Below are 26,856 nucleotides of genomic sequence, written 5' to 3' on the forward strand. Positions count from 1 at the left end.
AGAAGACCCCTTCCTGCCTCCCAGCTGTACTTTGCTATGAAGTACGTCACTTTCAGACCCAAATATACCTCCTTGCACAGAAGCCTGGTGTTACCATTCTAGCATGCTGCTCTAAAAGCAGGTGCCAGAAAATCCTGTAAATGGCAAAGAAAGGAATCCCACACACCACTGAAAGCTGCCTCCCCCAGACTGTTTGGAACTCTCTCACTCATTAAGCCTCAGCAAGTTGAGTGTTATTGCATTCCTTTTACCTTCCTGCACTTATCCAACAAGTCATAACCCATAATGCAAAATGCTTTCTGCAGAGTACGCTGGGGATGAGATGGCAGCTGAAGGGACCTTCATGTATGTGCCAAACCATAGTGAGCGTGACCAAGCGTCGTATCCGATGATTCATTGGGAGCTCTATCCTTAGCACTATCTTTGCCAGCGGATGGATTAGATTATCTGATTAGTCCACCTCTATCTACCACAATCCGAATTGTTGTCTACCCAGGAAGACAAGACTATGATCAGTTTTTCATTTCCCCAGAAAGCCACTGGGTTTGAAAAGGCCCATGTCTCAAAATGCTTAAAATGCCTGAAGAGGTCTTTCCAGGGGTCCTCTTTTGCCTTTCCCAGACTCAGTAATGTGCCAGCTGTCGTGGGCTGGGTGGCAGTAGCTCCATGCCAACTTCTTTAGCTGGCTAACACAAAAGGGAATGGCTGGAGATTGGTGCAAAGATGATATGTGACCTTTTCTGTTTCAAAGCATTTTAACATTCCAAGCACTGATTTACTCTTAACCTCAGGAAAAATCAGTAATTCCTCTAAAATAAGGAAAATAAAATAATGGCATTCAGCTACTCCATGCATCAGTGCAACAAATATATCACTGAGGGCAAGATTCTCTGCTGGTGTAAGATGGCCTGGCTCCACTGACTTCATGGCTCCATGATGATTTATACCCACAGACAATCTGGCTGTCTGAAGTTCAGCCTCCTGTTTTGCATGCCAGATAGAAATAAACTAGGATAGAGTAGCAAGTCCAAGACAGCACATGTCTTAAAGACTGTTTATCCCTTGAAATTTGTGTAGCAAGGTACTGAACCTATCATGTCCAAACAGTATCATAGAATCACAGAAGATTAGGGTTGGAAGAGACCTCAGGAGGTCATCTAATCCAACCCCCTGCTCAAAGCAGGACAACCCCAACTAAATTATCCCAGCCAAGGCTTTGTCAAGCCTGACCTTAAAAAGCTCTAAGGATGGAGATTCCACCACCTCCCTAGGTAACCCATTCCAGTGCTTCACCACCCTCCTAGTGAAATAGTGTTTACTAATATCCAACCTAGACCGCCCCCACTGCAACTTGAGACCATTACTCCTTGTTCTGTCAAGTTAGTCTTGGAAAGAACCAAGAACCATCTCTCACTACCAGAGGACAATCATTTCCTCAGGACATGCCATGCTGCAGGCCTTACTGTCCACCCAGGGGATTGTCAATAGGAAAGAAAAAGACCAAAGACCCAACCACTAAATCCTCCTAGGAGAACTGAAAGCTGAAAACAAAAACATCTTTCTGATCTTATCCTGATTTTGGCCCAAAAGTTTCATCCTTTGTCTTTTGTAGTAATTTATCATGTTGCAACATTTCCCTAAATGTCCTGAAAACCGACTTGATATAGTTGAACAATTTATTTATCTTACAAACATGCAACTTTAAGACAAGCAGAGCTAAGCTTTCCTATTTATTAATTAGCGCACAACAGAGTCCAATATGGGATAATGTTAGCATTTAGGGGCAAGATGTGTTTTTACCCCACAGTGCCACCTCAAGTTATATCTCAGATTCACCAAATGAAATAATAGTGCCATCCACGCGTGAGTAGCTTTTTGTACGTTTCTCACTTTTTGAAATACTGTAGAAGGTCACTGAAATAGAATACTGGTAAGTGATTGAGTTTTGGGAGAGACAGAAGACTAAGGATCTCAGACTTAATCTCAATAACATCTGTAATATCTAAAGAGATAGAGAGATTTGAGGAAATAAAAGGAGATAGGTAAGAAGATGACACAGATGCCTGGGATCAGAGTCTATTCCTGCCTTTCACAGTCCATAAAATGCTCAAGAAAACTCCATGCCTATGATTGAAAACAAGACACCTGTTTTCCCTCAGAGCTGACCTTGAATTGATTTACTTCTCACAAAGCCACCATCTCTTAGCACTTTTGTGGTACCATCATCAGAGGATTTCAACATTAACTAGGCCTCAATATGTTGCCCAAAGGAGGAAGGCAAGTATTATTATCCATTTAACGGAGAGAAACAATAAACAAACAAGAGTGAAGTGACTCCCAGAAGATCACAGAGTATCACAACAACCCATCTAATGAAGATGCAAAAATCAAACTTACTGTGTCTCCTATTTGGAGATCTGCACACTTCCTGAGTCCAGGATACAAGAAACCGTCTTGGCATGTAGCTGTGAAGGTCAGGCTGACATCCTCAGGACTGTCCCAAACGGTTAGTTCTACTTTAGACCGAATACTCTAGAAAGCAAACGGAAAAGAAACCCATCAGATTACTAAAATCAGTAGGCATCTTTCTTGTCCATGTGGTTCTTCTTAGTCTATTGAGGTTCTTATACTGTGCTCAGTGTGGCTGGGCATCTATATATATATAAAAAAAAATAAAAATAATGCGTGCACACACGTGTATATGTAACATTATATCAGCTAAGTGTACTTTTGACCAGCACAGCTAGAATTGTGGGCAGCTATCCATTCACACACATGCACCCACTCCTTCACAGAAAGGATAGTCATCTTCAAACAGTCACAAAAGGTATTTTTTCCATTGAAAAGTAAAGGACTGATAAAACATGGCTCGTATCCTGAAGACATCAGTTGGAGGTTTTATGGTGGATCAAGGACAGTACTGTGCATGTGTCCACAATGCTGCATATTCAAATCACAGACTAAATATACCTGAGGATTGTTTGTGCACAATGTGACTGGAATGCAGAGATGTATAACTAGATCTTAAAACAGATATTTCTGTGCCAGGAAGAAAAACTGCTTTAGAGTATGAATGGGCTCTGTTGTCTACCTCTGAGGAAAAGGTCAGCATCTGGCCTGAACATCCATAACTCTCCTGTATAAAATTACTGTTATTAAAATATAGGGCCTGATTCTTCACTCTCTTGCACCCTGAGACATCATTTACATCTGTGGAAAGGGTGTGGAAAACTTTACCAAGTCAGAATTACCATGCCAGCAATTGTACTGTATTCGCTCGCTGATTAACAATGCTGATCAGAAAACCAATAGTTTTCCAGAGAAAATATTTCTCAGAGGGAAGGGGAGAAAAACAGACAAGTCTTGAATTTTTTTCTGTTGAAAGATATCATGTCAGGTTTTCTATGGGAATTTTTGTTGAGAACTAAAAAGAAATTTTTTGTTTTGTTTCATTTCAGAACATTTCAGACTAAAGAACTGTGTTTCTTTTCCATTTTCAGATTTGAGGGGTTGGGGGAGGGTTCCTCATCCCTCTCTTATACTCTTCTTCCTGCCCTTTCTCCCCCTCCCCCCAACTGGGACATTTTAAGTCAAACTGAAACCAAACTATTCATTTCATTTAAAATATTTATTTGAAACCAAGTTTCTTGTTTGTTTCTGATCAGAAAAAATCAAAATAAATTTTTTTGTCAAGGAATATTTTGGTGCATAAAATTGTTTTGATCAGCTCTACTAACGCTCTGGTAGGTTCTCCAATCCACTCTGGCTTAACACCATGGCCAATCAGTCTGCTAATGAACTCTGTGTTCACACTGAAAGGCAATGCTAGCAAAAGGCTAATGCTTTTGGAAAGCAGCAGGGGAGAAACTGGTTTAGACGATGCAAATCTGAACAACCCAAGACAAAAAACCCTAACTTCCCATATCCATGTTGTAATACAGGAAACTATTTCCTGTCTGGAGTCTGGATTGTGCTGTCAGGTTCATGGGTTCACATTACAACCCCTACAGAGGTTCTATTACTTGGAGTCTGAACACAGTATGTTTCTATAAAGTTCAAATGCACTCCACACACATCTGCCAACCCACTCCCCCTAAAACTAATCTCACAAAAATGAACATTGACCTATCAGAATAATGTGCTATCTCTTCTTCCTGATCTGGGAAAATTTCAGCAGCCAGCTGTATCCTAGAAAGGAGACTAACTATCAGTAATGTAAATACACTGAGTTATCACTTGATCAAGACTGAGCCTATTTAAAGAGCTGGAGAAAAGCTGTCTTGGCATTTTTCTATCAGCACTTGGAATACTCCAGCCAGCATCCTTTCCTAACTATCATTTAACCACTTGGTGCTATCTCACGTACCCAATAAGCCAGGAGAAGCATATGCTCTATGGTGCCCCCATAGCTATTAGACTCTGATCGTCTCTGAGGATCTGTCTACACTGAGGGGGGGAAAAGTCTGTTCTTAGATTAACTAACTTGAGTTAAAAAAGCAGTGAAGATATGGCAAGTCTATTTTTAACTTGGGTTAGCAGTTCCAGTTACAGCCTATAAAGGAGCTTCGAGTTGAACTCAAGCTACTAACCCCAGTTAAAAGCGGAGTTGCCTTGTCTGCACTGCTATTTTAACCCAAGTTAGCTAATGTGGGTTAGCTAAACTGAGTCAAGAACACACCTTTTATTTGCAGTGGAGACATACCCTTAACGGACTGGTGGGAGCTCTCAATAGTGTACTCATTTAAAACCAGACTGAACACAGCACTGAAGTGCAGACTGGGGAGAACAACCCCACGCTGCTCACAAGATAGCTTAGGGGTCTTTTCTCTTATTTCTAGGATTCTATGATATCCTTACTGACAAATGCATGTTGTTGTTTTTTAAATCAGCAACACTACATGGCTCCAAAAGCTATAGAAAAGCCAGACAAGTTCTATTTCATCTCATGCTTCCTCAAAGTAACAGACAAATGTGATGTGATGTTGGTGGCTGGTGGTGATGTGCAAGGCAGAAAGAACACAGCTGGATTGTCAGATGCCAGATTGAGAGTAGGAAAAGCAGAGCAAGAGGTGGAGGGAATCCAGTTGTGGCTTATACAGTGAAAGTTTGATATGGAAAATAAACAGGGAAGCACCAGAGAAGGAGAAAGGATTGAGGGAAATCTCACTAATCTTCCTTCTTCCTAGCCATGGCTGACTTTCCCTCAGGACAGAAGGGCAAGATGCTGGCTTCCCTGGTCTTTCTACTTGAAAGAACTTTGCTAAGCAGGTTTCTCATCTATATTCAGTTCCCAAAGATCTCAACCCCCTCTTGGTTGAAGGACTTATCTTTCTCGGCTTGCAAGAGCTCTGTTTCCTTGTGTCTGTCTAGTGATAAGATGTCAAAATGGCCTTCTGTCTCGGCTAATATCTTCCAAAGTTCAGTGACCTTGTTTCAAGAGGCAGGATGACCTCATGTTGTTTCCCCCTTCCTGTGGGTTTCCCCTCCCCCTGTACGTACATAGGGCTTCCATGGTTTTGATTCTAGGAAGCTTAATTTACATAGAAGACAGTGTGATGTTCCCTCCTGTCTGGGAGAGACCCATTTCCGACTTTGTTTGAGCACAGACTGACAAGCCTAATATCCATGAGTATTCATAATTCCTTATGTAGTGTTAATACATACAATTCACAATGTCAACTACCAATTGCCATAGGCATTCATAAAACACCTCACTTATTATACTTTTATAACACAGCAATATTGTCTACAATCAGTTGATTCAATTGCTCATCACTTGAGGTTCAGGCCCCCTTCCCCCACCTCTTCAGAGACCAGTAAAACTTTGTAATGTATTCTTTGAAAAGTAAAACCCAGACCAAGGTGTAGATGCCATGCTGTCTCCTCCCCATGGGTTAGCTTGACAGTTTTGTTTACCTAATATCTTAATGGACCTTCAATGTCTCTGCCTGACAGCTGGACTGGTCAGAGAAGCAAATACACATTCCTTTGTCTAGGAAGACCTGTTTATCAACTCCCCGTGACATGCCTGGCTTAAACACAGTTTAGTCAGCATTCCAGCACATATCCATAACTCTTAATACACACCTCCAGGGCTTAAATTCAGCTGGAGCTATCTGGAGCGGAGCTCTGGTAAATATTTTCAAACCTCTGGGGGGCCGTGAGCCAGATTCAGGGGAGTTGCAGGGCTGAAGCCCCGAGCCCTGGGGCTCCAGGAAATACTCTAAGAGAATTTAAGCCCTGCACACTGCATACATACATCACACAAGAATATTAATGATCAGGGAGATATTAGTTTTCCAATGACATGTTACAGGACATCTTTTAGATACAGATTGTAACCACAGTGAGTTGGGGCACACTGAATTGGTCAAGCCAGCTGAAATTCATTACCTGATACCAGTGAGCCCCTTACCCTCTGGCACTAGGATGCTCTGAGTGTCACAGAGCTGGATCAGGCCCACAGTGAGTTGCCTGACAAAGACACACTAGCTAAGATATCACTGGCTTTACCATCATCAGGGTACTCTGATTTAGGGACAGCAATACTCAGGAAGAGAGAAAACTACCCTGTCTTAGCCTGCCGTGCACTGGCTGTCCATGTGGGCCCTGCTGACACATTAACAGTTCATTAATGTGCTTTGATTAGTCCTTTTTCAAATAGCAGTAGAATTAGATCAAGGCGCATTAACAAAGTGTTAATACACGTCAGCAGGGTCAACATGGACGGTTAGTGCAGGGTAGAGTCACAGCCCAGCTTGCCACGTTCGGGTAGACAAGCCCTTAGTCTCACTGTGCCTCAGTTCTCCATCTGTAAAATGGGGATAAGAGCAGTTCTCTGTCTCATGAGGTGTTAAGAGGATAAATACATTCAAGACTGTAAGGGGATCAAATACTACAGTAAGGGGCGCTGTATAAGTATCTAAGATAGACAGGGCGTGAAACCAGCACAAACAACCTCATCCTGAGTCTGACCTAGACGCTACAATCCCTGCAGGGTGGAGGCAGCAGTTCTAGTGATAGTTCTGGTCCTACAGACAGCTGGTTCAGAAGGAACCAATTATGGGTGGAGCCCACAAGGGAGGAATAAGCAAGTTGAACTGAACTCAGTTTTTACTACACATCAGCTGAAATATTAAAGGAAAAGAGAAACTTACATTGTATGCCTTGACTATCAGCTGGATAATGTTGTTGGAGTCTTGATGTAAAATCTCCACTGTCGTTCCGGGAATTAGTGCTGTAAAATTCTTAAAAACAAACACAGAAAGATTCACAAAATGAAATACAGAGCATGGGTTAAATTGTGCTCTCAATTCTACCAGTGTAGCCATTAACCTCAATTGTTGCTTGCATGGGATGGAGGACACAGTTTTGCCCAGAATCTATTAATTAGAGTACATGATACAGTGTAATTTTAATATGGAGCACTTGACAAAGGAAATAGGAGCATTATGGGTCCATAAAATGCTAATCAAAATCTACAGCCAAAGAAACTGGCCAAATAATGATCAGTAACCCACTCCCAACCAACCAAGGCCCACACCCATTAGATGGAGCAAGATCCAGTGGATTTGAACTTGTGTAAATGAGAGCAGAATTTGGCACACATTCCTGCCGTACAAGAAGCAAGCCTTGGATTGCATCAGAGACTGCTCTGGTGGATATGCTAGTTTGCACTGAAAAGGGTGTGGAGAATGAGATAATAAGCCATTTAGCTCTCTGTGGGTTACTAGCATGATTTTGAAATTACCAGCATTTACGATTGTCCTGCCTTTAGTGCAAGGGATGAGTTTCTGGGATAAGGTATTTTTTTAAAACCTGGATGCAAACATTTATGAGAGCACCTTCCATGCAACCATTTGCCCCCTCTCCACTTTATTTTTTATGCTGAACAGCATGGTTTCCTTCTTTAAAAAATAAAAATTAAAAAGGCAGCAGTGGTGGTAGGAACCCAGACTCAGTTTGTGTGCGTTTCTAGAAATCCTTGAGACTGAGAATAGAAACTCTACATGTGTTTTAGCCCAGATACTATTTGAATTCCCTCAGAAAAAATATTTTTTGCTTGAAAGCTCTGGATTTAGTGATGGAAAAAATACAGCCAGGCAGAAACACCGAGCGTTCTTAGGTAATGGGATTAAGTAATAGCAGTGGGGTGAACAGGTGTGTGCTCTCTCAGATGCTGAATGGCTGGCAACTTTCCTAAAATCAGGATCAGACCAGAGTCTATTTTAGGTATTCACATGATCGTAAACATTTATCTGTTTACTTTAAGACGCTTACGTGCTTTTCACTGAAACGACAAGACTTTCAGTGTCTGCAGAGGCACAACTGGGTGAGTTCAACTTATGCAAGAATTTCCAGGCTTTACAGCACAGCTCTTGCTCACATGTATTTAATTCAGAGTTGTTCCTCATTTCCTCCCACACCAGCCTGCTTCATTCTATTCCTGTTAGAAGGAAGACTATTCCAAGTGTCACTAACGGCTCTTTCCCCACCAATTGATCACATAAAAACCATCTCCCTGCTGGGTTGTTCAACAGCACTTACCTTGTAAAGTATATAATGAGCTTTTGTCACAGCAAATATGAGATGAATGTTGTTTTCATCCAGTTTCTCCCCAAGAAGTGCTAGGGAAGGATAATCCTAGGAAAACAGATCAGAAAGACTCATTTGTGACACAGAAACAAAGAGCAATTTAATGTTTATTCTAACTAGAGCAGCAGATTTCCTTATGGAAACACAGCATGTGTTATTCTTATGCAGAGTCCTTATAGTGTAGTTATAGCCAGAAAAGTGACATATTCTCTCTGTATGTGTATTTCTTACACACCTATCACATGCAAATGCCAACAAAATCAGCTACAGCAAACAACCCATCTGAAACACTGATCTTCCCACTCTTTACTTTGCCATCAGTGAGTGCATGGATTTAAATTAGTTGCTATCTTCAAGAAAGGGAGATGAGGCCATTATCTGGGGTTACTGTCATGGGAAATCTACTGCAGAGAGAGAGAGATCTGACATTATTTTGCCCTGAAAGTGGTAAAATCCATTGCCTGCTCCTTGTGTCTTAGAGTAATGACAAGAAAATAAGCAGCTTAACATCAGAGTTTTAACTTTAGCCCTGCAAAGCCCACATAGATGTGGGGGAGTGAGATGGATTCTATGTGGCCCTGCACACCATCAATAGACCATCTGCAGGATCTTCACTGTGTTGATTAAATGAAGACAACAGAAAGAGGTTGGCTGGAATTTCAGATCCCAGGCTGAGTTTGCAGTTAGGGGAGAAAACCCCACCATCTTTTTACTTGCAAACTGATCAAGTTTAATTTGGAGCCAGTGAGATGAAAAACATGGAAACCCGTGGATTCCTTCTTTGCCAATTTCACAATATAACGCCACACCAATACACAGAAAGTAGGAGTGACCAATGGAAATGTAATTTTATTTGTTACAAATTCAAACAGGCAAAACAAAAATTAGCTTGCTTCAAGGACTCCAGCCTGTCGTCATAAGGCAGCCAGCCAGGAAAGCCTGGCATAATGAGGGTGGGGAACCTTCTATGTACATTCAGGAACACAACAATCATTAGGGTTTGTAAGCAGCAGAATAAAGCGTAGATCTGCAGAACACTTGATAATTACACAGCAGACAAGGACTCATTCACCCAGGAAGTAACCTGCAGTCTCCTCTGTTGACTCACTTGTAATTTCCAAAGAAAGAAAGAAAGAAAGAAAGAAAGAAAGGTTATTTTGTCTATTATCATTTAATATTTATATAACTATCAGACCCAGAAGCCCCAGTCAGGAGCAGGGCTACATTGCGCTAGATAATGTACACACAGGCCCTGCACTGAAGAGATGACAGACAATCTACTGCACATGTACTAGAAGAGGAGTATGACATTTTACATTTTCTTTACACGCTGTGGACGAATCTTGCCATGATTTGGGATGTCAAATGAACCTTTCCCGTGTGCAACTAACCCTGAGGGGTCTGCAGGCTTGAAAGTCTGTTTAGCCATTTTTGGATGCTACAGGAAACAAGGGGACTGGATGGGAGGGATAGCTCAGTGGTTTGAGCATTGGCTTGCTAAACCCAGGTTTGTGAGTTCAATCCTTGAGGGGGCCATTTAGGGATCTGAGGCAAAAAAACCTGGGGATTGGTCCTGCTTTGAGCAGGGGGGTGGACTAGATGACCTCTTGAGGTCCCTTCCAACCCTGATATTTTGTGATGGCTCAGGGACTTGGCAGTGCAAGAGGAGTCTTTCACTTGTAGACTGCCAACTCAAATGAAGCCCCCAGGGTAGTAGGGAGTGCAAATTGTTGACATCTGTCAAAGGGTCCTGCAAGATCAGCTCTTTTAATAGGGGTATTTTGAAACCAAATAAATAAATGCAAGGAATCTGCTGACACTCAAAGGTTTCGAAGCGCCCAATAAAAAGGGAACCCAGCACACAGGAGGCACTGTGGTTTATTCTCACCAGCTGGTTGGACGCACTGTATTCGTTCGCCTCATTCAGGTGACACTGGCCATCATGTGGCTGGACCAGTCCACCTAACTTCCCGTCCAGTGCTACGTGTGGCACATCGTCTGTCGTGAAGACCAGCAAGTGAGAGGCCTCTTTCCGCCAGCCAATCTTCTCCTGGGTGGAAACAAAACCAGGAGAGAGTCATCAGTCTCCTTTTCTGAGCCAAGTGCTTCTCAGGTTGTGCTGTGTATTGTCCCAGCCCCACGCCCATACAACAGAGGAGTCTCTGTTATCACTGATTAAAAGGATACTGCAGGCCTGTCCGCCGACTCCTGACCAGGGATAAAAACTCAGGAACCCCTTTGGGTACCATTTCCCAACATTTCTTTCCAGTAAGATTATTTAAAAAGGCACTAGGAGGTATGTACATAAGTGAACCATCCACCAGACCCTCTCTATGCTGCTCCAGGAATAAGCATTTCAGCTGCTTTTATAGCCAAAGGAGACCTGCCAAATTCCTCCAAACACAGTAAATCTGATCTTGTTTCCTCAGCAACATGGAATTGCCATGCTGCTGCAAACAGCATGGAGCGATAGTGAGAGCTGTACTCATAATGGATGGCATTTTCATTAAATACTGATCATAAAAAGCTATTCCGAGGTGTAATACACCAGACGAGGTCTCTACCCATATAGCACTCACACCCCATACACAAACTCAGCGTAGGTTTTTACTTCAGAGTTAATCTGGGCTCTTACTAGGTGTCATCGTAGGGCTACAACTTTGTCACCGAGGTCATGGTGGTCAGAGAAATCATGAATTTGAGCAACATTCATGAAATCTTGGCAGTGGCTGCAAAAACACATTTGATTAGGTCCCCAAGCCAAGTGGCATTGTGATCCTGTGCACCAGGTCGCAATGCCTGGGGTGGAGAGCCAGGTCCAGACACATGGGACAGGAGCTGTCATTATGGGGTGAGTGTGGCGTGGGCTTGCTCTCCAGTCCCCCGGCAAACCCCATCCCAAACGTCACCTGTTGTGTCTGTTGATGTAGTGGAAATTACATTATTTGGTGACCTTTTCATTACTGATCCTTTTCTTCCTGCATCTCTACTATGAAATCAACTAAAAATTTCCCTGCTAAAATCAGAGCCTTATTTATCCCTAACTGTTTTGGACCAGGATGTAGGCGGTCTGGCCTAGTAGTTAGAGCAGGAGTCTGTTCTAGTGGGCAGTGCAGGCAGCCAGGTTGGGGAACAAAGCCAAGGCTCATCACCAGAGGCAACTGTCAGTTACCAGAGCCAGGAGTCAAGCCAGATCAAAGCTGAGGGTCAGAGCCAAGGTCAGATGCCATATGCCAGAGGCAAGGGTCAAGCCAGACTCAGGGACAGAAATCAGAGGATCAGGGTCGGAGCCAGGACTGGTCACTGACGACTGGAGTCGAGGCATAAGGGCAGGAGGAGAGGCAAGGATTAAGCATGGTGCAGGAGCATGGTGGAAACAGGAGTGAAGGTGGGGTAAGGCAGGAGCCAGAAGCAAACCAGGAAGCCGGGTGCAAGAGACGGACACAAGCATGGTCCAATGGAGCACCACAGGGAACCACCTTGTTACTCAGACAAACTTCCTATTCCTCCTCCTGGGTTAAAATAGCGTAGTTGGACCAATCAGTGGAGCTGGGTGATCCTCCAGTCACAGCTCCTGTGGGTGGTGCCTTGGCTGGGGCTATAGCTCTAGTAGACTCTCAGCCCACCTGGTTTCAGTAGCCATTAGATGGAAGCTAGAATGTGGTAGCTGTCTGGGGATTCTCTTGAACCAAGGCCACCACACTAACTCTCCTCCTGTCTGCACACAAAACCCTCCCATCCGAGTTTGGTGGTGTTTTACACCCAGGTTAGCTGGCTCATCTGGAGCTGGGGGCTAAAACCCAAGTGGTGCTTTCACTTGAGCTGATAACCTGCCCATTTTGCAGTGAGGACAGGGGTCTGGGGCTAAACCACACAAGCACTGATAGTCCTCCAGTGCCTTCCCACAATTCCCCCATCTGCCCAAAAGGACAGACATGTTCTCCCACAATTCACAGGGAAAGTATCACAGAGCAGCTCAGCTTACCTCTGCTCAAAGGACCATGGGGTAGGCCCCCAGAAGCCCTAGTGACATACAGTGAGAGTGCAGCACTAGTGAGGACACAATAATGTGGGTGGGGCTGTGCAGTGAGCCTGCTCACTATCAGGCTAGGCTATACCCAGATGCCAAGCAACCACATTAACTCTGCAGGGAAGGCATATCCTTCAACAGAGAAATCCTCCTAGCTACCTGGAGAGAATGCTTCACTCAGGCCATACTCTGACTGGCTCATCCGAGAGCCTGCAGTACGGGCTGCAGAACAGTGCTAGGAGTATCCCTTGCTACTTATGCATAAGGGCCAGACACAATTACAGTCTGTGCTCAGGAGAGCACAGGGACTGCTCCCTCTGCACTCCTCCATGGAGGCAGGGCACTGCGTGGGGAAGTGCTCTACCCTATATGTTTCCATCCTTTGGAGCTCCGGGAGGCATTCTTCCTTCATGATGTAAAATGCTTCCCTGTCCTCTCCTAAGGCACTCCAGCTCTGCACCACCCACAAAAGCACCGCTGTGCTTTTAAAAGCACAATCAAGGTTTAGATCCCCTTTTTGGGGCACCTGTAAGGCAAGAATGGCATTTCAAAATTCATTGTTGCTGGTTGTTAATCCATAATGTTACAGCACATTCCACCAATGCTCCTGGATTGCATGGACCCCAGGCTACATGTAGGTGCAATTCAAAGCCCAGATGATTGCACTAACAAGCCCTAGATACATATGATGGGGCAGAACAGTCCCAGAATAGGCCCTCCACTCTTAGCTTCTCCCTTTGGTGCAGTGGAGTCCAAGGCTGGGATTTTCAAATACACCTAAGCAGTTTGGGAGTACAAGTTCTCTCGACTTTGACAAACACGTGTTTTCATGAGTGATTTAGGCACTTCTGAAAACCGCAATCCAACTCTGGTGAGCTTCCTGGTAATTTCAATATTTCAATTCAATCAATCAAAGAAACAACTTCCCAGTTTATATTTCTCCTTTTTGACATGGTTGCTAACCCGAGGTTTTCATAATGGCGTTTCTAAAGAGCCACACAATGAATATAAGATTGTAGGAACAAATACTTGCCAGTCACGTGGCTAACACACCAGTCTCACTCATTCTCTCTCCCACCCTCACTGTCCTGGAACAGGCACATTCCAGCTCATTTTGCAATGTGCATTTTTGATCTGGCAAGCACAAGGTATTTGACAGACCTGATCTCTTGGACAAATGGCAAAAAAAACTTCTCAGCAACATGCAACTCCTCACGTACTGGAGTGAAAAAAAACACTTTAATGTTAAACCATATCAAGCATTGGATGTGCAAGTACTTTGCGATACCTCCCTTCTCTATCCCTTTGGGAGGTCAAAAGCTGACATAGTTCGCAGGACTGAGTCCAAAACAACCCCAATGAGGTTAGAAGGATTAAGCTAGAGTTTCATTAGCTGTGAAACGTGTCTGCATAGACAGAACTGGCTGCATTTAAAAAGTGGTTATTAGGCCATTCAAAAGTATGCTGCTTCTATTCATCGGACTATGGAGACCACCTTTAAATCAAGAGCCGACTCTCTTTTAATGTAGTTTCCCTTATTCTTGTACTTAAGCCAAACACAGGGAAACTTAAAAAATGACTTTTCTTTAAAAAGGGAAAGAGATTTTGTACTAAGCCAGACAAATCACACTGGAGATTTCTGGTCCAATTAATAATAAGCATAGTCCCCTGGAAGAAGAAAACTGGCCCAAGATTTTGTTTGAAGAAAAAAACAAATGTTGATATTTAACCATTTACCTGTTGCCTTTGTTAGCTAAGGAGCAAAATCTATCACCTGAAAGGGTTAGAGGCTGCGTTAATTTTCAGGCTCACTCATTTTTGTATTTGCAAAAAGCAGGGCTCTGAACAAGTGCATTGGTGCCCTAGACAACACTGAAGTTTGGCATTTAATTCCCTTCCCTGGCTGCTATCACCTAACCCACCATTTCACCCATCCTTCTCCTGCCATCTCATCCTCCAAAAGGACACCATTTTCTGCCTGGTGAGCAGCACCCATGAAGGGCCAAATCCTGAGAGGTATTAAGCACCTTCTGGCTCCCACCAATTTCAGTGGCAGTTGAAGGTGCCCAGAACCACTCAAGATCTGGGTCTAAATTTTCAATAGCATCCACCAGTTTTAACCCTCTAGGCCCAATACTCAGGGAAGCTGATCCCCTCACAGCCTCAGCGCAGATCAATGGGAGCTGCAGGCATTCAGCACCGTTGAGGAGTAGGTCCCAGATGTCTCAAATTGGGCGCCAAAATTAGACATGCACATTATTTGTAGCAAGAAAACGGATGGTAACTGGAAAGGGAAAGATGCCTCTATGGATTGTAAGTTTTTCACGAAAATTCCTATTAACTAGAATCTTTGCTGGTGCTGTGGCTCACCGTTCACTGGATAGGGAAGACATCGGGGAAAGGTGCAACTCTTGTAGCTTCCTACCAGATCTGGCTTTAGTAGCCACGTGCTTCCCAATTATTCCCGGAATGAAACTAGCTTCTCTTTCTAATATATGACTTGTGTTATGGACAGGCAGGGCTAGACCCAAGGTTTGTGGAAGGAAGCCATTAAATACTCCCCAAAGTAGAGGAAGGTCAGGGGAAGTTTAAGCAGTGCATATATATATATTTAATATGTTTATTTTGGCACTAACCTTTGACTAAGTTAAAGGTGGCAAGGGCATGTGTGGAGCAGGAAAGGAGACTTTCAGGGCAGGGAATGCATAGGAGGGGAATGGAGAGGAAAACCAAATTGCGGTAGGGCTGCCAATGCACTGGGTGGAACTACTAGGAACCAGGAGGACATGTGAAACCTGCACAAGGCCAGCCAACCAAGTGTACGTAACCAGTTCAGAGGAAACCAGCATTTCACACAGCCTTAAGCAACTACATCATAAAAGTGCTGAAACATGCAGCCAGTCATTCTTCGGTAGTTAGTTTCTATCATGAAATGCAGAACACACTGCTCTGTTTATGATCATAAAAACATCCAACCAGACTTTAGTTTATTTCTACCCAGCTAACAATTTGAAAAAAAAAACGTGGAGATATATTTGTGCCCCCCCCCCCACACATCCTTTTAAAAAAAATCTATATCCGCGAGACAGAAGGTGACCTTACAAAAGGAAGGGATACAGGGTCTGATCTCAAGCCAAGCGACATCAATAGGAGCTTTTCCATTGGTTTCAATGGGGTTTGCATCAGGCCCGTAACTCCATGAGTAAGCAACATTGCTTCCTCTAGAGAGGGAGCAACAACTGAAAGCATAAAGCAGCAACGAGCTTCAAGCCTTCTGTACTAAAACCAGTATTTCCAATGGTAAAAAAATAAATCAAGCCTTCACTGCAATTTTAGCAGATACCAAGATCTCTGAACTCTGCTGGAGAATGAAAAACCAACAAATCTTATACCAAATTTTTCAAACTTGGATGCCTAAAGTATCTAAATTCCTATTTAGGCACCCAAATAAAAGAGGCCTGATTTTCAGATGCACTGGGCACTCTGAGCCCCCAGTGATCACGTGTAGAAAAACAGATCATTTTATTATTGTGATATAGGATCTTTAGAAGCACATATATGATTTAGGAGCACAAATCCCAGTGGCTCTCAAAGGGACTTGTGCTCCTAAGTCACTTAGGCACTTCTGAAAATATTGCCCTAAAAGTTAGGTACCTAGAGTGGGATTTTCAGATTATGCGCCAAATGTATAGACATGAATTGGAGGAGGAATGGAAAGCAATGAGTTCGGGGTTTGTTTCTAAGTGATTTGCCCTTTGTACTGCTCAAGTCAAATTTCCAAAGGGAAAATATATATATAACCAAGCAATCGTGACTAATCACTCTTATTTTCTTCCTGCAGCTCACTTCATAGAACGTAGGAGTCACAAACTTCTTAGGCATTGACAATATTTGTACTTTTAAAATTAAACACAGCAGGAAGCCAAAAAGCTGCAAGTGGAAAATGTAATTACAGAAGACTGGTTAATATTCCTGTCTAGCCAGTTTAGCCTCAGTATAAAAGCTCATTGTGCCTGGCTTTTTCATTGCCTAAGACAGTTAGCCCATCCATGTTGATTTTTACCATAACATCTTTCAAAAAGAAGCCAGATGTGGGTACGGCTATTAGTTTGTATTTATTGTACAAAATCTTTCCCACTCTAGGATCTAAAAAAAAAAAAAAAAAGAGCAAAATGAGACCGGCCAAAAGAGTAATGACTCGGGGATACAGAACTTCTCAGACAGCTAACTCAGAAAAGCAGCACTGTACTAGGCATTGAATATACTTAAATATTTAGACAATTTAGATATTCAAAGAGACTAGCACTGCCTCCAAATGTGGATATCCAACCTGAGACACCTTAAAAAGGGGCCTGATTTTCAGAAATGCCGATCAGGAAAGTTGGGCACCCAAAAATCGAGGCACCTAAAGATCTCTAGTCTAGCCTTTTGAAAATCTTGGCCCTGTAATTGGGATAACATTAAGGGAAACATGGGAAGTGCAGGAGCCAGATGCCAAGCAAAACGCATGTATAAGACATGAAGATACCCATACCGACTGCCAAAGTGACTGCTGATATTGTCTGTATTGTGTCCCTTCACTGTGAGCAGTGGAGGTGTCCTGGAGATCCCAGCCACACAGTGGGAACTTGGCCATTTATACCACAATTCAAGATGGTGCAATGTGCATTGACTTCCCTGGTTGACCTGGTCTCCTAACTGGCATGGAAGGGATTGTCAGTGCCATGCCCCTTCTGTCCCACCTCCAGAAGAAGCCAGTAGTTCCTCTCCCCTTACTCAGGAGGATCTACAAAGAGCTATCCTTTCCATATGGGGGGAATAAATATTATCACATTTTAAACAATCATAACAAAACCTCACCTGGGGTCACCAGTAGGAAGTGAAACTGAGGCCATAAGCACCAAAAACACAGGCCTCCACTGCTTGAACTAAAGGAAAAAACTCCTTTAGCTGTTAGCAAAAGTATGCTCTTATCATCTCTGAAAACAAATTCCTAAAGGAATGTAACACTATTACCTAACATGCTACATATTCTCCCCATCAGAAGTTTGTTCCAAACTTCAGAGGTCCCACAGCAAGTGCCATTACCACTAACCTGACACACTGGTGCCCTGTGGAGGCAGGGATGTGGTGATATTCAGAGGAAGTCAGGGTTACAGAATTAAAAATATTTATAATATTTATTAAATATTAGATTAATAAAATAACCAGTCTCATGAGCTCTGCAAGCAATGGGTCTCCAGACTATTTGCTAAAACTGGAGCACACACATGGCCTGGGTTATTACAGATGTTGCATCTCTAATAGTCTGTTTATTCTGCAGCCACTAGATGTGACTGCAGCTCAAACAGACATACCCAACCTAGCTTGAACCTAGCTAACGCAAGTACCAGAGCAGTGAAGCTGCAGTAACATGCTTCATTGTGGGCTGCACAAGCCTGTCCAGAACCCTGGGTAATTACTGGGACTAGCCTGCGATGAAACATGAGCTAGATTAGAGCTACCCCAGGTATGTCTACTTAAACTGCAATCAGGCCGTGTTATTGCAGCATAGACATGCCCCTAGATTTCAAGTTCCTTGGAGCAGTTATTGTGTCTCCCTCTACAATTTGTACAGTGTTGAAAGTGCTGTTGGAGCACAGCAAATAATACACTAATGATTAATTAATACACTACATTGTTCAGAACTTTCAGCACCAAAAGCACAGGATTTTAACAGCTTGAGTCAAAGGAATTATACCATTAGCTAGTAACACTCATTGGCTGTTATCCTCAATGTAGGCCAGCCATTATAAGAAGATATGATTCACACACACACTCAACAGGTGTGTTATGCACAGATATATATTGTTGGCACTTCAAAGAATTCCATCACTTCACTCAAGCATACAGAATGCAGATTTCTTCCAAGATAGTCAATAGGGGCAGCCACAGAACTGACAATGGAATCAACTCTTACAGCTCTAAATTCACATCTGCAAGGACTCACATTCTTTATCCCTTTGAACTATGCAAGATACTAATGGTTGTTTTCCATACATAAAAATCTATAAAATAATAATAAAAAACCCCTTTCCACTGTATCTTTGTTATGTACTCTCTGCAAATTTAATCATGATTTCCAAGAAATCACCAAATGCTGAAGGTCTTTTTTCTATTGCAAAAATAGAGTTGAGGAAAGCTCCTATACCTCCTTTTTGTTGTGCTTTAAAACTCAAGCAGTACAAGCAACCAGTGACTCACCTTGCACACAGCAGCCTGCAGGATTGCATCAAAGCCACCTTCTGGAGCATCTCTGTTCCGGGAAACCTTCTGTTTCTGAACTTCTTCATTGAAACTGTCCACTTTATCCGTGAGGGACAAGAGATGGCGGAATCCAAAGGATGGGACACAGTGTGGAAATAACTTGTAACTGGAAGCAGAAATAGAGAAATAGAAATGAAAGGGGTGTGCTTAAGTGCCCTGAGGACAGAATGAGGAGCTAGGAATTGCAGAGCTCTGTTCCCAGTTCTAACACAGGTAAGTCCCCCCAGACAAGTCACCCAAAGCCAAGTGTTCCAATGCAGCTTCTCAATTTGATAACCCCCAGTTCTGGATGCTCAACTAGAAACACCTCCCAAAGAGCAGGAATTGTGGTTGCTCAGCACTCCTGGGAAAACTCAAAAGTTGAGGCACCCAAAGTCAGAGGCCACTTTTGAAAACATGGGCTTCGCCGTTAAGTTTTAGCTCCTGTATGATAGGACTAGGATTGCTTTATCACTTAGGACTGTTTGAATCTACAGCACACTAGCTGCTGCACCATGTAAGCGATATTAGAAAGACAAAACAAAGCAATGAACCAGAGATCTGAGCATGATAAACCAGAAGGCTCAGGGCTCTGGACCCAGCTGATGTCACAGATTAGCATGATGTCTAGGAAACACTGCCAACTCCTGGTTGAGCACTTCCACCCTGATGTCTAACATGCTTACATTACGTGACATTCATGACACCTAAGCAGTTTTCCAAATTGATAATCATCCTTATTATTGATATTGCATTTAAAGCACCACACAGATATGAACTTATTCATCCCTACAGCATCAATCTGAGGCAGGTGAGTAACTATTATCTCAGTTTTCCCAGTCCCCGGGTAAGTCAGTGGCAGAGTTGGGATTAGAATGCCCTTCAGCCCCTGTGCCAATTCCACCATGTTACTCTGCTTTTGGCTCAAGCACTAGGTTCTGATTGGAGTTAATATCTTCAGCCCAATTGATTGTGTCTCACAAAACACATCACATGTGTAAGCACTGCAGCTTTAGCTCTCAACCTGTTTTGCTGGAGTAGGAGATTTTCACAGTTTAACAACTTCAAACCCAATTAGCTAACATTCTGCAGCCTAAACAGAGACTATCTTTTAGTGCTAGGTTAATTACGTGGAAAAAACAGTGAATGCACGGGGGTTTGGGAGGGGAGGAAAAAACCAATGATTTTAAAGTAAGTGAGTCTAGAGAGTAAGACTTTTACTGATTCATTATTAACCTGTAAAATAACCCAAGAGAACAATTAAAGGCCTTTGGTGCCAGCTTTATATTCAGGGCACCATTTGACTTAACATAGCTTAAAAGATGCTTTTAATAGGCCGAAGATTCTTTTTTAACATAACCCACTGAGAATTCAGATTCCTTACTCGCCAGTCATGTATGCAGGTGTACAATGTTCAGTCTCCAGGGACCAAGGATAAGCTCTTTTAACTGAACTTCAGGTATTTATCACACTGCTATGTACATACCCACATGTAAGTGCACTTTACAGTAGTGATTGTATTATGTGCAATGACATCATCTACCTTGGGTACCCTACATGCAGAAGGGAACAAATCATCCAGTGAGGTTTCTAGCTTTGTAGGGTTAAAAAAAAAAAGAACTAGATAAATTCATGGAGGATAGGTCCATCAATGGCTATTAGCCAGGATGGGCAGGGATGGTGTCCCTAGCCTCTGTTTGCCAGAAGCTGTGTGACAGGAGATGAATTACTTGGTGATTACCTGTTCTGTTCATTCCCTCTGGGGCACTTGGCATTGGCCACTGTCGGAAGACAGGACACTGGGCTAGATGGACCTTTGGTCTGACCCAGTATGGCCATTCTTATGTTCGTATGTACATATTTGCCTACCGATTTAAAATGCATGATGGCGCACAGGAAGAATGAAGAGAAGAAAGAGGATATAAACAACAGCTCAGAGGGGCCTGCTACATGTGCAGGGGATAGCATGGTGTGATCACTTGTGATCAAGCTTTTGCTCGGGGTTCCTATTCACTTATAGGGGCAACTCAAGGTGTTTGTGCTCTTCAAAGCCTTGACTTATCTGGGGCTCAGCAAGAGGCTCCTATTGCTGGCTCTGAGTAAAATGCCTGGTGGCCTAGTAGTCAGATTCTATCAGCTGAGGACCCTCTCACCTTTGAGATCTGCTCATCTTGGCACACCACCAGAGCCCCAGGCTAGTGCACATCAGGGCAGGGAGAAGATGCTGAGTTAGCACTGGGTGTGTTCGTTTCCCCCTACACATAGTTTTATGGAAATTTACGATAGTCACTTGTTGACATGAACCTGACTGAGCCAGAGACGTGGGCTCTGGACAGCAGCAAAATAAGAAACAGACCACGGAAATAGAAATAAATAGCATATATTCATCATCACCGCATGCTCCCCAAGCCTTTACACTGTTCATGTCAAGACATTGTACATGCCAGTGCATAAAGATGATTGTTTCCTAGGTCCTGGTTTTTTAATACTGTCCCTGTGACAATTCAGATCTTCAGGTAAGTGATGCTGGGTGTCTGTTCATATTCTTAGAGGCCAAATCCTGGATCTTGGGATGTAACCCAAAACAAGGCACACATTAACACTGCAAAAGCACCAGAGCTCGGACTTACTCACACACACACATCGCGTGTGCGTTCAGAATTTGGGGTGATTCAGAGCTCATACCCAGCTCAGCACAGTAAGCGCTGAAAGAAACGGGCCACCCCACATCAGCTGCAATCTCTAAATCCTGCTCCAGAAACCATCTGCAAGTCAGTATCCAGAAAGCCTGCAGAGTGGGAACTCTACTGCTTTTGGGTAGCCAGGAATGGGGCAAAACAGTTGTGCTCCCAGTTCCACTCCTGGCTGCAGTTTTTTGGGTGCCGGTCGGCAGAGAGCTCGGGATTTTTTACATGTGTCTAAAAACAGCCAACCAAAAAGACCTAACTCCCTAATAAGCAAACGACCTGAGCTCTGCAAGGTAAACATGGCAATGCAATCCACTTCTATGGCAGCAATCAGGGTACAATGGCATCCAGAGGAAAACAAACAAATAGACAAGAGGAGAAAGAACACCCTGAAGCAGGCATTCCAGCCAAACCACTCAGATTTCTCAATGCCTCTTAAATCTCTTCCCAACCCCCCACAGCTGCTTTGGACACCTCATAAAGGTGAAGAATGTTATGATATAAAGATAGTCCCATCTAACAGGAATGTGCGCACGATGGGAAAGAAGAAGGCAGCAGCTCTAGGCTGATTTAATTAAAGGACTGCAACAGTTTGCAACTTCTCACTGCATACTCAGTTCCCCTTCCTCTTATTCCCCCTTCACCCTCCCAATGTCTCTTTCATTAGCACTGCATTTCACTGGATATAATTCATTTAATCGTATCTTATCTGTACCTCAACAAGCTCTTGCAGATCTGATTTAAATCCCTTCCCCAGCCTGCCAGAAATGTGAGACAATGGCAGTGAAGATGTCTGAGCATGTACGCTCCAGGCAGTGCTCAGATTGCAGGGGGAAAGTAGAAAGCCCTGGGTATCCCATATCTTGGTGGCAATAAGCCATCCCTATGCCCTGGAGCCTTGTCGACCGCAGCAGGTGAGCACAGCATTCAGAAGGGCTTTGACTGAGTGACCCAGGACAGCCTTCAGAGTGAAAGAAAACATTCATCCCCAGAGCCAAGCGTTCATCCTCAGCCAGTGTGGTTTTCGCTGCATCAGCATCCCAAAGTTGGCAACACAGGATACTTTACTTTAAGCTAAATTGAATGAAGGCCACTTTAATTCTGAATAAGTGCCTCCACACAAGGGTTTAATGTGGTTTAACTAATCCACTTTAAATTCACACTGTTAGATAATTTGGATTAATTTTCCAAAGTGTATCCCTACAGTCAAATCTTAAATCTGGTGTAAGGATATTGACATCAATGGAGTTACACCAGCATTTAATGGGCATGAGAACCAACCTGTCCTGGGGTGTATATACCCTATTCTGGCCTGGCAACCCAGGGGCTAACGCAGGAACTGCCAGCCAACCCTGATTGGCAGCCCCACAGCAGCTGGGAGAAAAAAAAGATCTGGAGAGCAGAGGGGTGGGGTTAGGGTGACCAGACGTCCCGATAAAATCGGGACTGTCCCGATTTTTAGTTCTTTGTCCTGCGTCCTGACTGATGCACGGCTGATATTGCAGCTTTGGCCGCTCCAGCGTTTCTTTCTTTTTTTTCTTTTTTGCTTCCCCCATGTGTCCCGATGTTTTGTCCATTTCATCTGGTCACCGTAGGTGGGGCGGCTGCCAGAGGAGCAAACAGGCTAAAGAAGGAAATTCCAGCCAGCAAGCAACTGAAAAGCTGCCCAGAGAAGGGACAATCACATCTATGAGCTGGAGAAGCCTACAGAAACCAAGGGAGGTAGGAAGGAGCTCAGGGCACAGTGCGAGGAGTTGCTGAGGCCTGATTCTGCCTGCCTAGTTTAAGGGCCCTGAGCTGGAACCCAGTGGAATTGGCAGGCCTCATCCCCTACTGGATCCTTGGGAGACATAAGAACTGAAGGGGTTTCCAGACCCCCCAAGCACAAGGACCCATTGACCTCGCCAATTATAAGGGGGAAACCCACACACCGCAGCAGGCCTGAGGCTAACACCCTTCGTTGCCCGATTGGGACTACCACAGAGATTCAGGCAAGAGGAGATGACTGACTGTCCTGACAGATTGAGTGAACTCTGGTGCAAGGGAGGAGTTGTTGCTTCAGCACACCCACTCACACAAGCCATTCAACATGCCTTCAATGACCACCTGACACTACTCCCCCCGCCCTCCCCCCAAAAGTTTCATTGTTAGAGGCCAGCCAAAACGTCTCATCTCATCTTTGAATTGAGGATTGCAGTTCACATTCGCACCCATGGTTCTGAAGCCAGACCTGTAATCAAACCCAAAATAGACAGCAAATGTTTTTCAGTTACGAGTTGGATGGTGCCAAAATCTCACAAGAAATGTTGTTCTTTTATGGTCTTTGGCCTAAGATAGCAGAAGCTCATAAGAACAGTTCACCCACTTTGAGTCGACTCCTGGCCCTGAGTGAGATAATCCAGATGGGAACAGCACATCCTCAGACCATCACAATTAATTTGGAAGCTACACATATGAAAACATGTCTACTAATGTGAAGCACTGACCAACCAAAAGTTTTCCCAGAGACTGCTGGCTCCAGGAACACAACTGTTCTTGGCATTTTCATGGTCAAGGGGTCAAGAGTTGCTGTGGGTGGGATTTTCAGAAGTGCTCTGAATTGATCTAACACTACTCCCACTGAAGTAAATTGGAGTTTTATCATTGACTTTAATGGGAGAGTGTTAGTTTAATGCTGAGCACTTTTGAAAAATCTCACCCCACGTGTCTAAAGCAGGAGCGTCTGGCCTTTTTCACAATAGCACAACACCACATGTAGTTGGTGCCCCCAAAACAAATGCGGGAGGGGGTTTGATGGCCAGAGGGTGTTCACATGTCCAGCAAATAAACAAAATTCCTGTCAGAAAATGCATTAACATTCCTCTCCTTTTCTGCCAAGCCAGACTCTAAGGGCCTGATTCTTCTCTCACTTAGACCAGTCTTCCTCTGGTATAATTCTACAAATTTACTCTATTTTACACTGGTGTAGATGGAAGATTTCAGGCCCAGAGTCTCTAGGCAGAGCAAACCAGAGCAAGGAAGGCTCTGAAATGACTGCAGAGCTAACAACTGAGCTGTATGGATGAGCAATAGCTTCCGGACTCCATCCATACTCTCTCCACCCGCTCCATACCCAGCATCATCATTAAAGAATGAAAAAAAAAAAATAGCAACAGTTTCTAGCTCATTATCTTCAAAATACTTCAGAAGCATATATTAGTCCTCCTAAGACCAGTCCTCCCAATACCCCTGTAAGGTAGGCAAGTATTAATGTGGTCTCCATTTTAAAGAAAAGAAAGGGGAGGCAAAGAAGCTGAAGTGATTTGTCGAGGGCCACAGAGTGAGTCAGTGTCAGGGCAGGATTAGAATTCAGAAGTTGCTGCCTCCTGGTCCTTTGCTCCAACCACACCTATGTCTGCTCCTTCATCTGAGCATCCAACTGCACTGAAGAGTCTGTTATAAAGTGGGGGTTTTGCACATCTTGATGTTCTGCTGCTCCTGAGCTGTAAAAAGCTGTCCTTCTTTGTATAGCACTAGAGCATTACAACAGTGTGGCTGTGGGTGCTCAGCCCCTCTGAAAATCTGGACATAAATGTGTGTAATCCAGCTGACTCTAAAACAGCAACAACAAATCAAATCTTTCAATAATGGCCCAGGAGAACACCACTGAACCTGCAATGAGAATTACGTAGGTGGGCAACAACCGGACAGAGTATTTTTTGGTGGAATTACATAGGGCCTGAGACAAAAATGCTCATCAAAGCCAGTGGAAAGACTCCTTATATTGTATTTTTCCATAACTGGAGATGTGCCTGAAAGAACGACAGAGCTTAACCATCATGAAGTTGGAGAGGAAGAAGGGCGAGTTAAAATCCATATTGGAATTTTGCTGATTGGCCCGAGTGCTATCCCTGAATGCAAATGCGCTGTAAAGAAAAACAGTGAGCTGTATTTGCTTGCTCAGTTCCTAAACAATGCTCAGTATTGTAACCCAAATGGAAAGAAAGGATCTTATGGAACCATTGTCAAAGAAAAGTCAGCAAGACGACGCAGCTTGCAACTGATGCATGCTGATTGAGCAGTTGCCTGCAGTAGTCCCATAATCACCCGAAGTAGACACGTCATTTCATCCAGCAGGTTCACTAACATAGTGCCTGCAGCTAGTCAGAGAGCTGTGGCAGGGTGTTATCAATCTTGCAAATGTGAAAGATCATGCAAGTCACCATAAAACAAAGAAAACTGCCTGGCATCTCTACTCTACAGGACATATGCCAGCCTAATAATAATAAATAATAATACCACCTAGCTCTTATATAGCACTTTTCATCAGTAGAGCTCAAACTAAGGTATGTATTACTACCCCTGTTTTACAGATGGGGAAACTGAGCAGGGAAGTCACACAGCGGGGAAGTGACTTGCCCTAGGCACCCAGCAGGCCAGTAGCAGAGCCAGGAATAGATCCGGGTCTCCCAAGATGTAATCCAGTGCTCTATCCACTAGGAAACACTACCTCTCTCAGCCTGCATCCCCACCCACCCCCAACTGAAGCCTGCATCACAACTGGTCAGTGGGGCTCCAGAGAACACTTACCCAATGCAGGGATTGTTTTGATATCGCGGAGCTGTGTAGGAGAAAGGAGAAATATTTTTGTCCACAAACGACCCAAACCCCAGCCGGAAATTGCTGGTGAGCTTTCTCATCTCCTCAGCCAGCTTGGTTCCCAGATTCCGAATGTTATCCAGATCATCCTTCATGGATAGCGAGAGATCCATCAAGTAATACAAATCCACAGGATAGTCTTCTACCTGACGAACCTGCACTCGGAAGGAGGTCTTGTCACCTGCAGGAATAGAACATTAGGAGGCACTGAGAAGAACTGCATTGTAGAAAGAGTCCCCTACCACAACACACACTCTTTTGAATCTGGGTCCATATTTATTCTGCTTCTACTAGATCAGTGTAACCATCAACAGCAATAGACATAAGGATTCATGTTGAAAATAGGAGCTGTTCTGCAAAGTTTCCTGTTGCAAAGTGAAACTGATATATGCAAAATCCAGATAGCACACTTTTCTTGCTGTAGCCCATTCCAACATGTATACCATTCCTTCCCTAAACTGACCACAGAAATAGCTGAAGATAAGCAAGAAAGGGGAGAGGGAAAGGAGGCTAAACATGCTTTTTGTAAATCCATTCCCATGTATATGAACTGAGAAATGTTACTCTAGTCTGTATCTACATATAGTTTTGGTGGGGGAAGTGAGGAGTCCCTCATTTTTA

General features: G+C 43.7%; 1 protein-coding gene across 1 annotated transcript in view; it reads right to left on the reverse strand.

Moving 5' to 3' along the window:
• The window catches only part of ITGB5 (integrin subunit beta 5), a 120,555-nt gene that overhangs the window by 61,371 nt on the left and 32,328 nt on the right, over positions 1-26,856 (reverse strand). The window contains exons 4-9 of the mRNA XM_048869066.2: positions 26,167-26,416; positions 18,869-19,037; positions 10,484-10,645; positions 8,548-8,643; positions 7,158-7,247; positions 2,398-2,532 (exon numbers count right to left, since the gene is read on the reverse strand). Of these exons, the coding sequence (XP_048725023.1) occupies positions 2,398-2,532; positions 7,158-7,247; positions 8,548-8,643; positions 10,484-10,645; positions 18,869-19,037; positions 26,167-26,416 (902 nt within the window). The remainder of the gene's footprint in view (positions 1-2,397; positions 2,533-7,157; positions 7,248-8,547; positions 8,644-10,483; positions 10,646-18,868; positions 19,038-26,166; positions 26,417-26,856) is intronic.

This window comes from Caretta caretta, chromosome 11, assembly GCF_965140235.1.
Source record: "Caretta caretta isolate rCarCar2 chromosome 11, rCarCar1.hap1, whole genome shotgun sequence".
Lineage (NCBI taxonomy): Eukaryota > Metazoa > Chordata > Testudines > Cheloniidae > Caretta > Caretta caretta.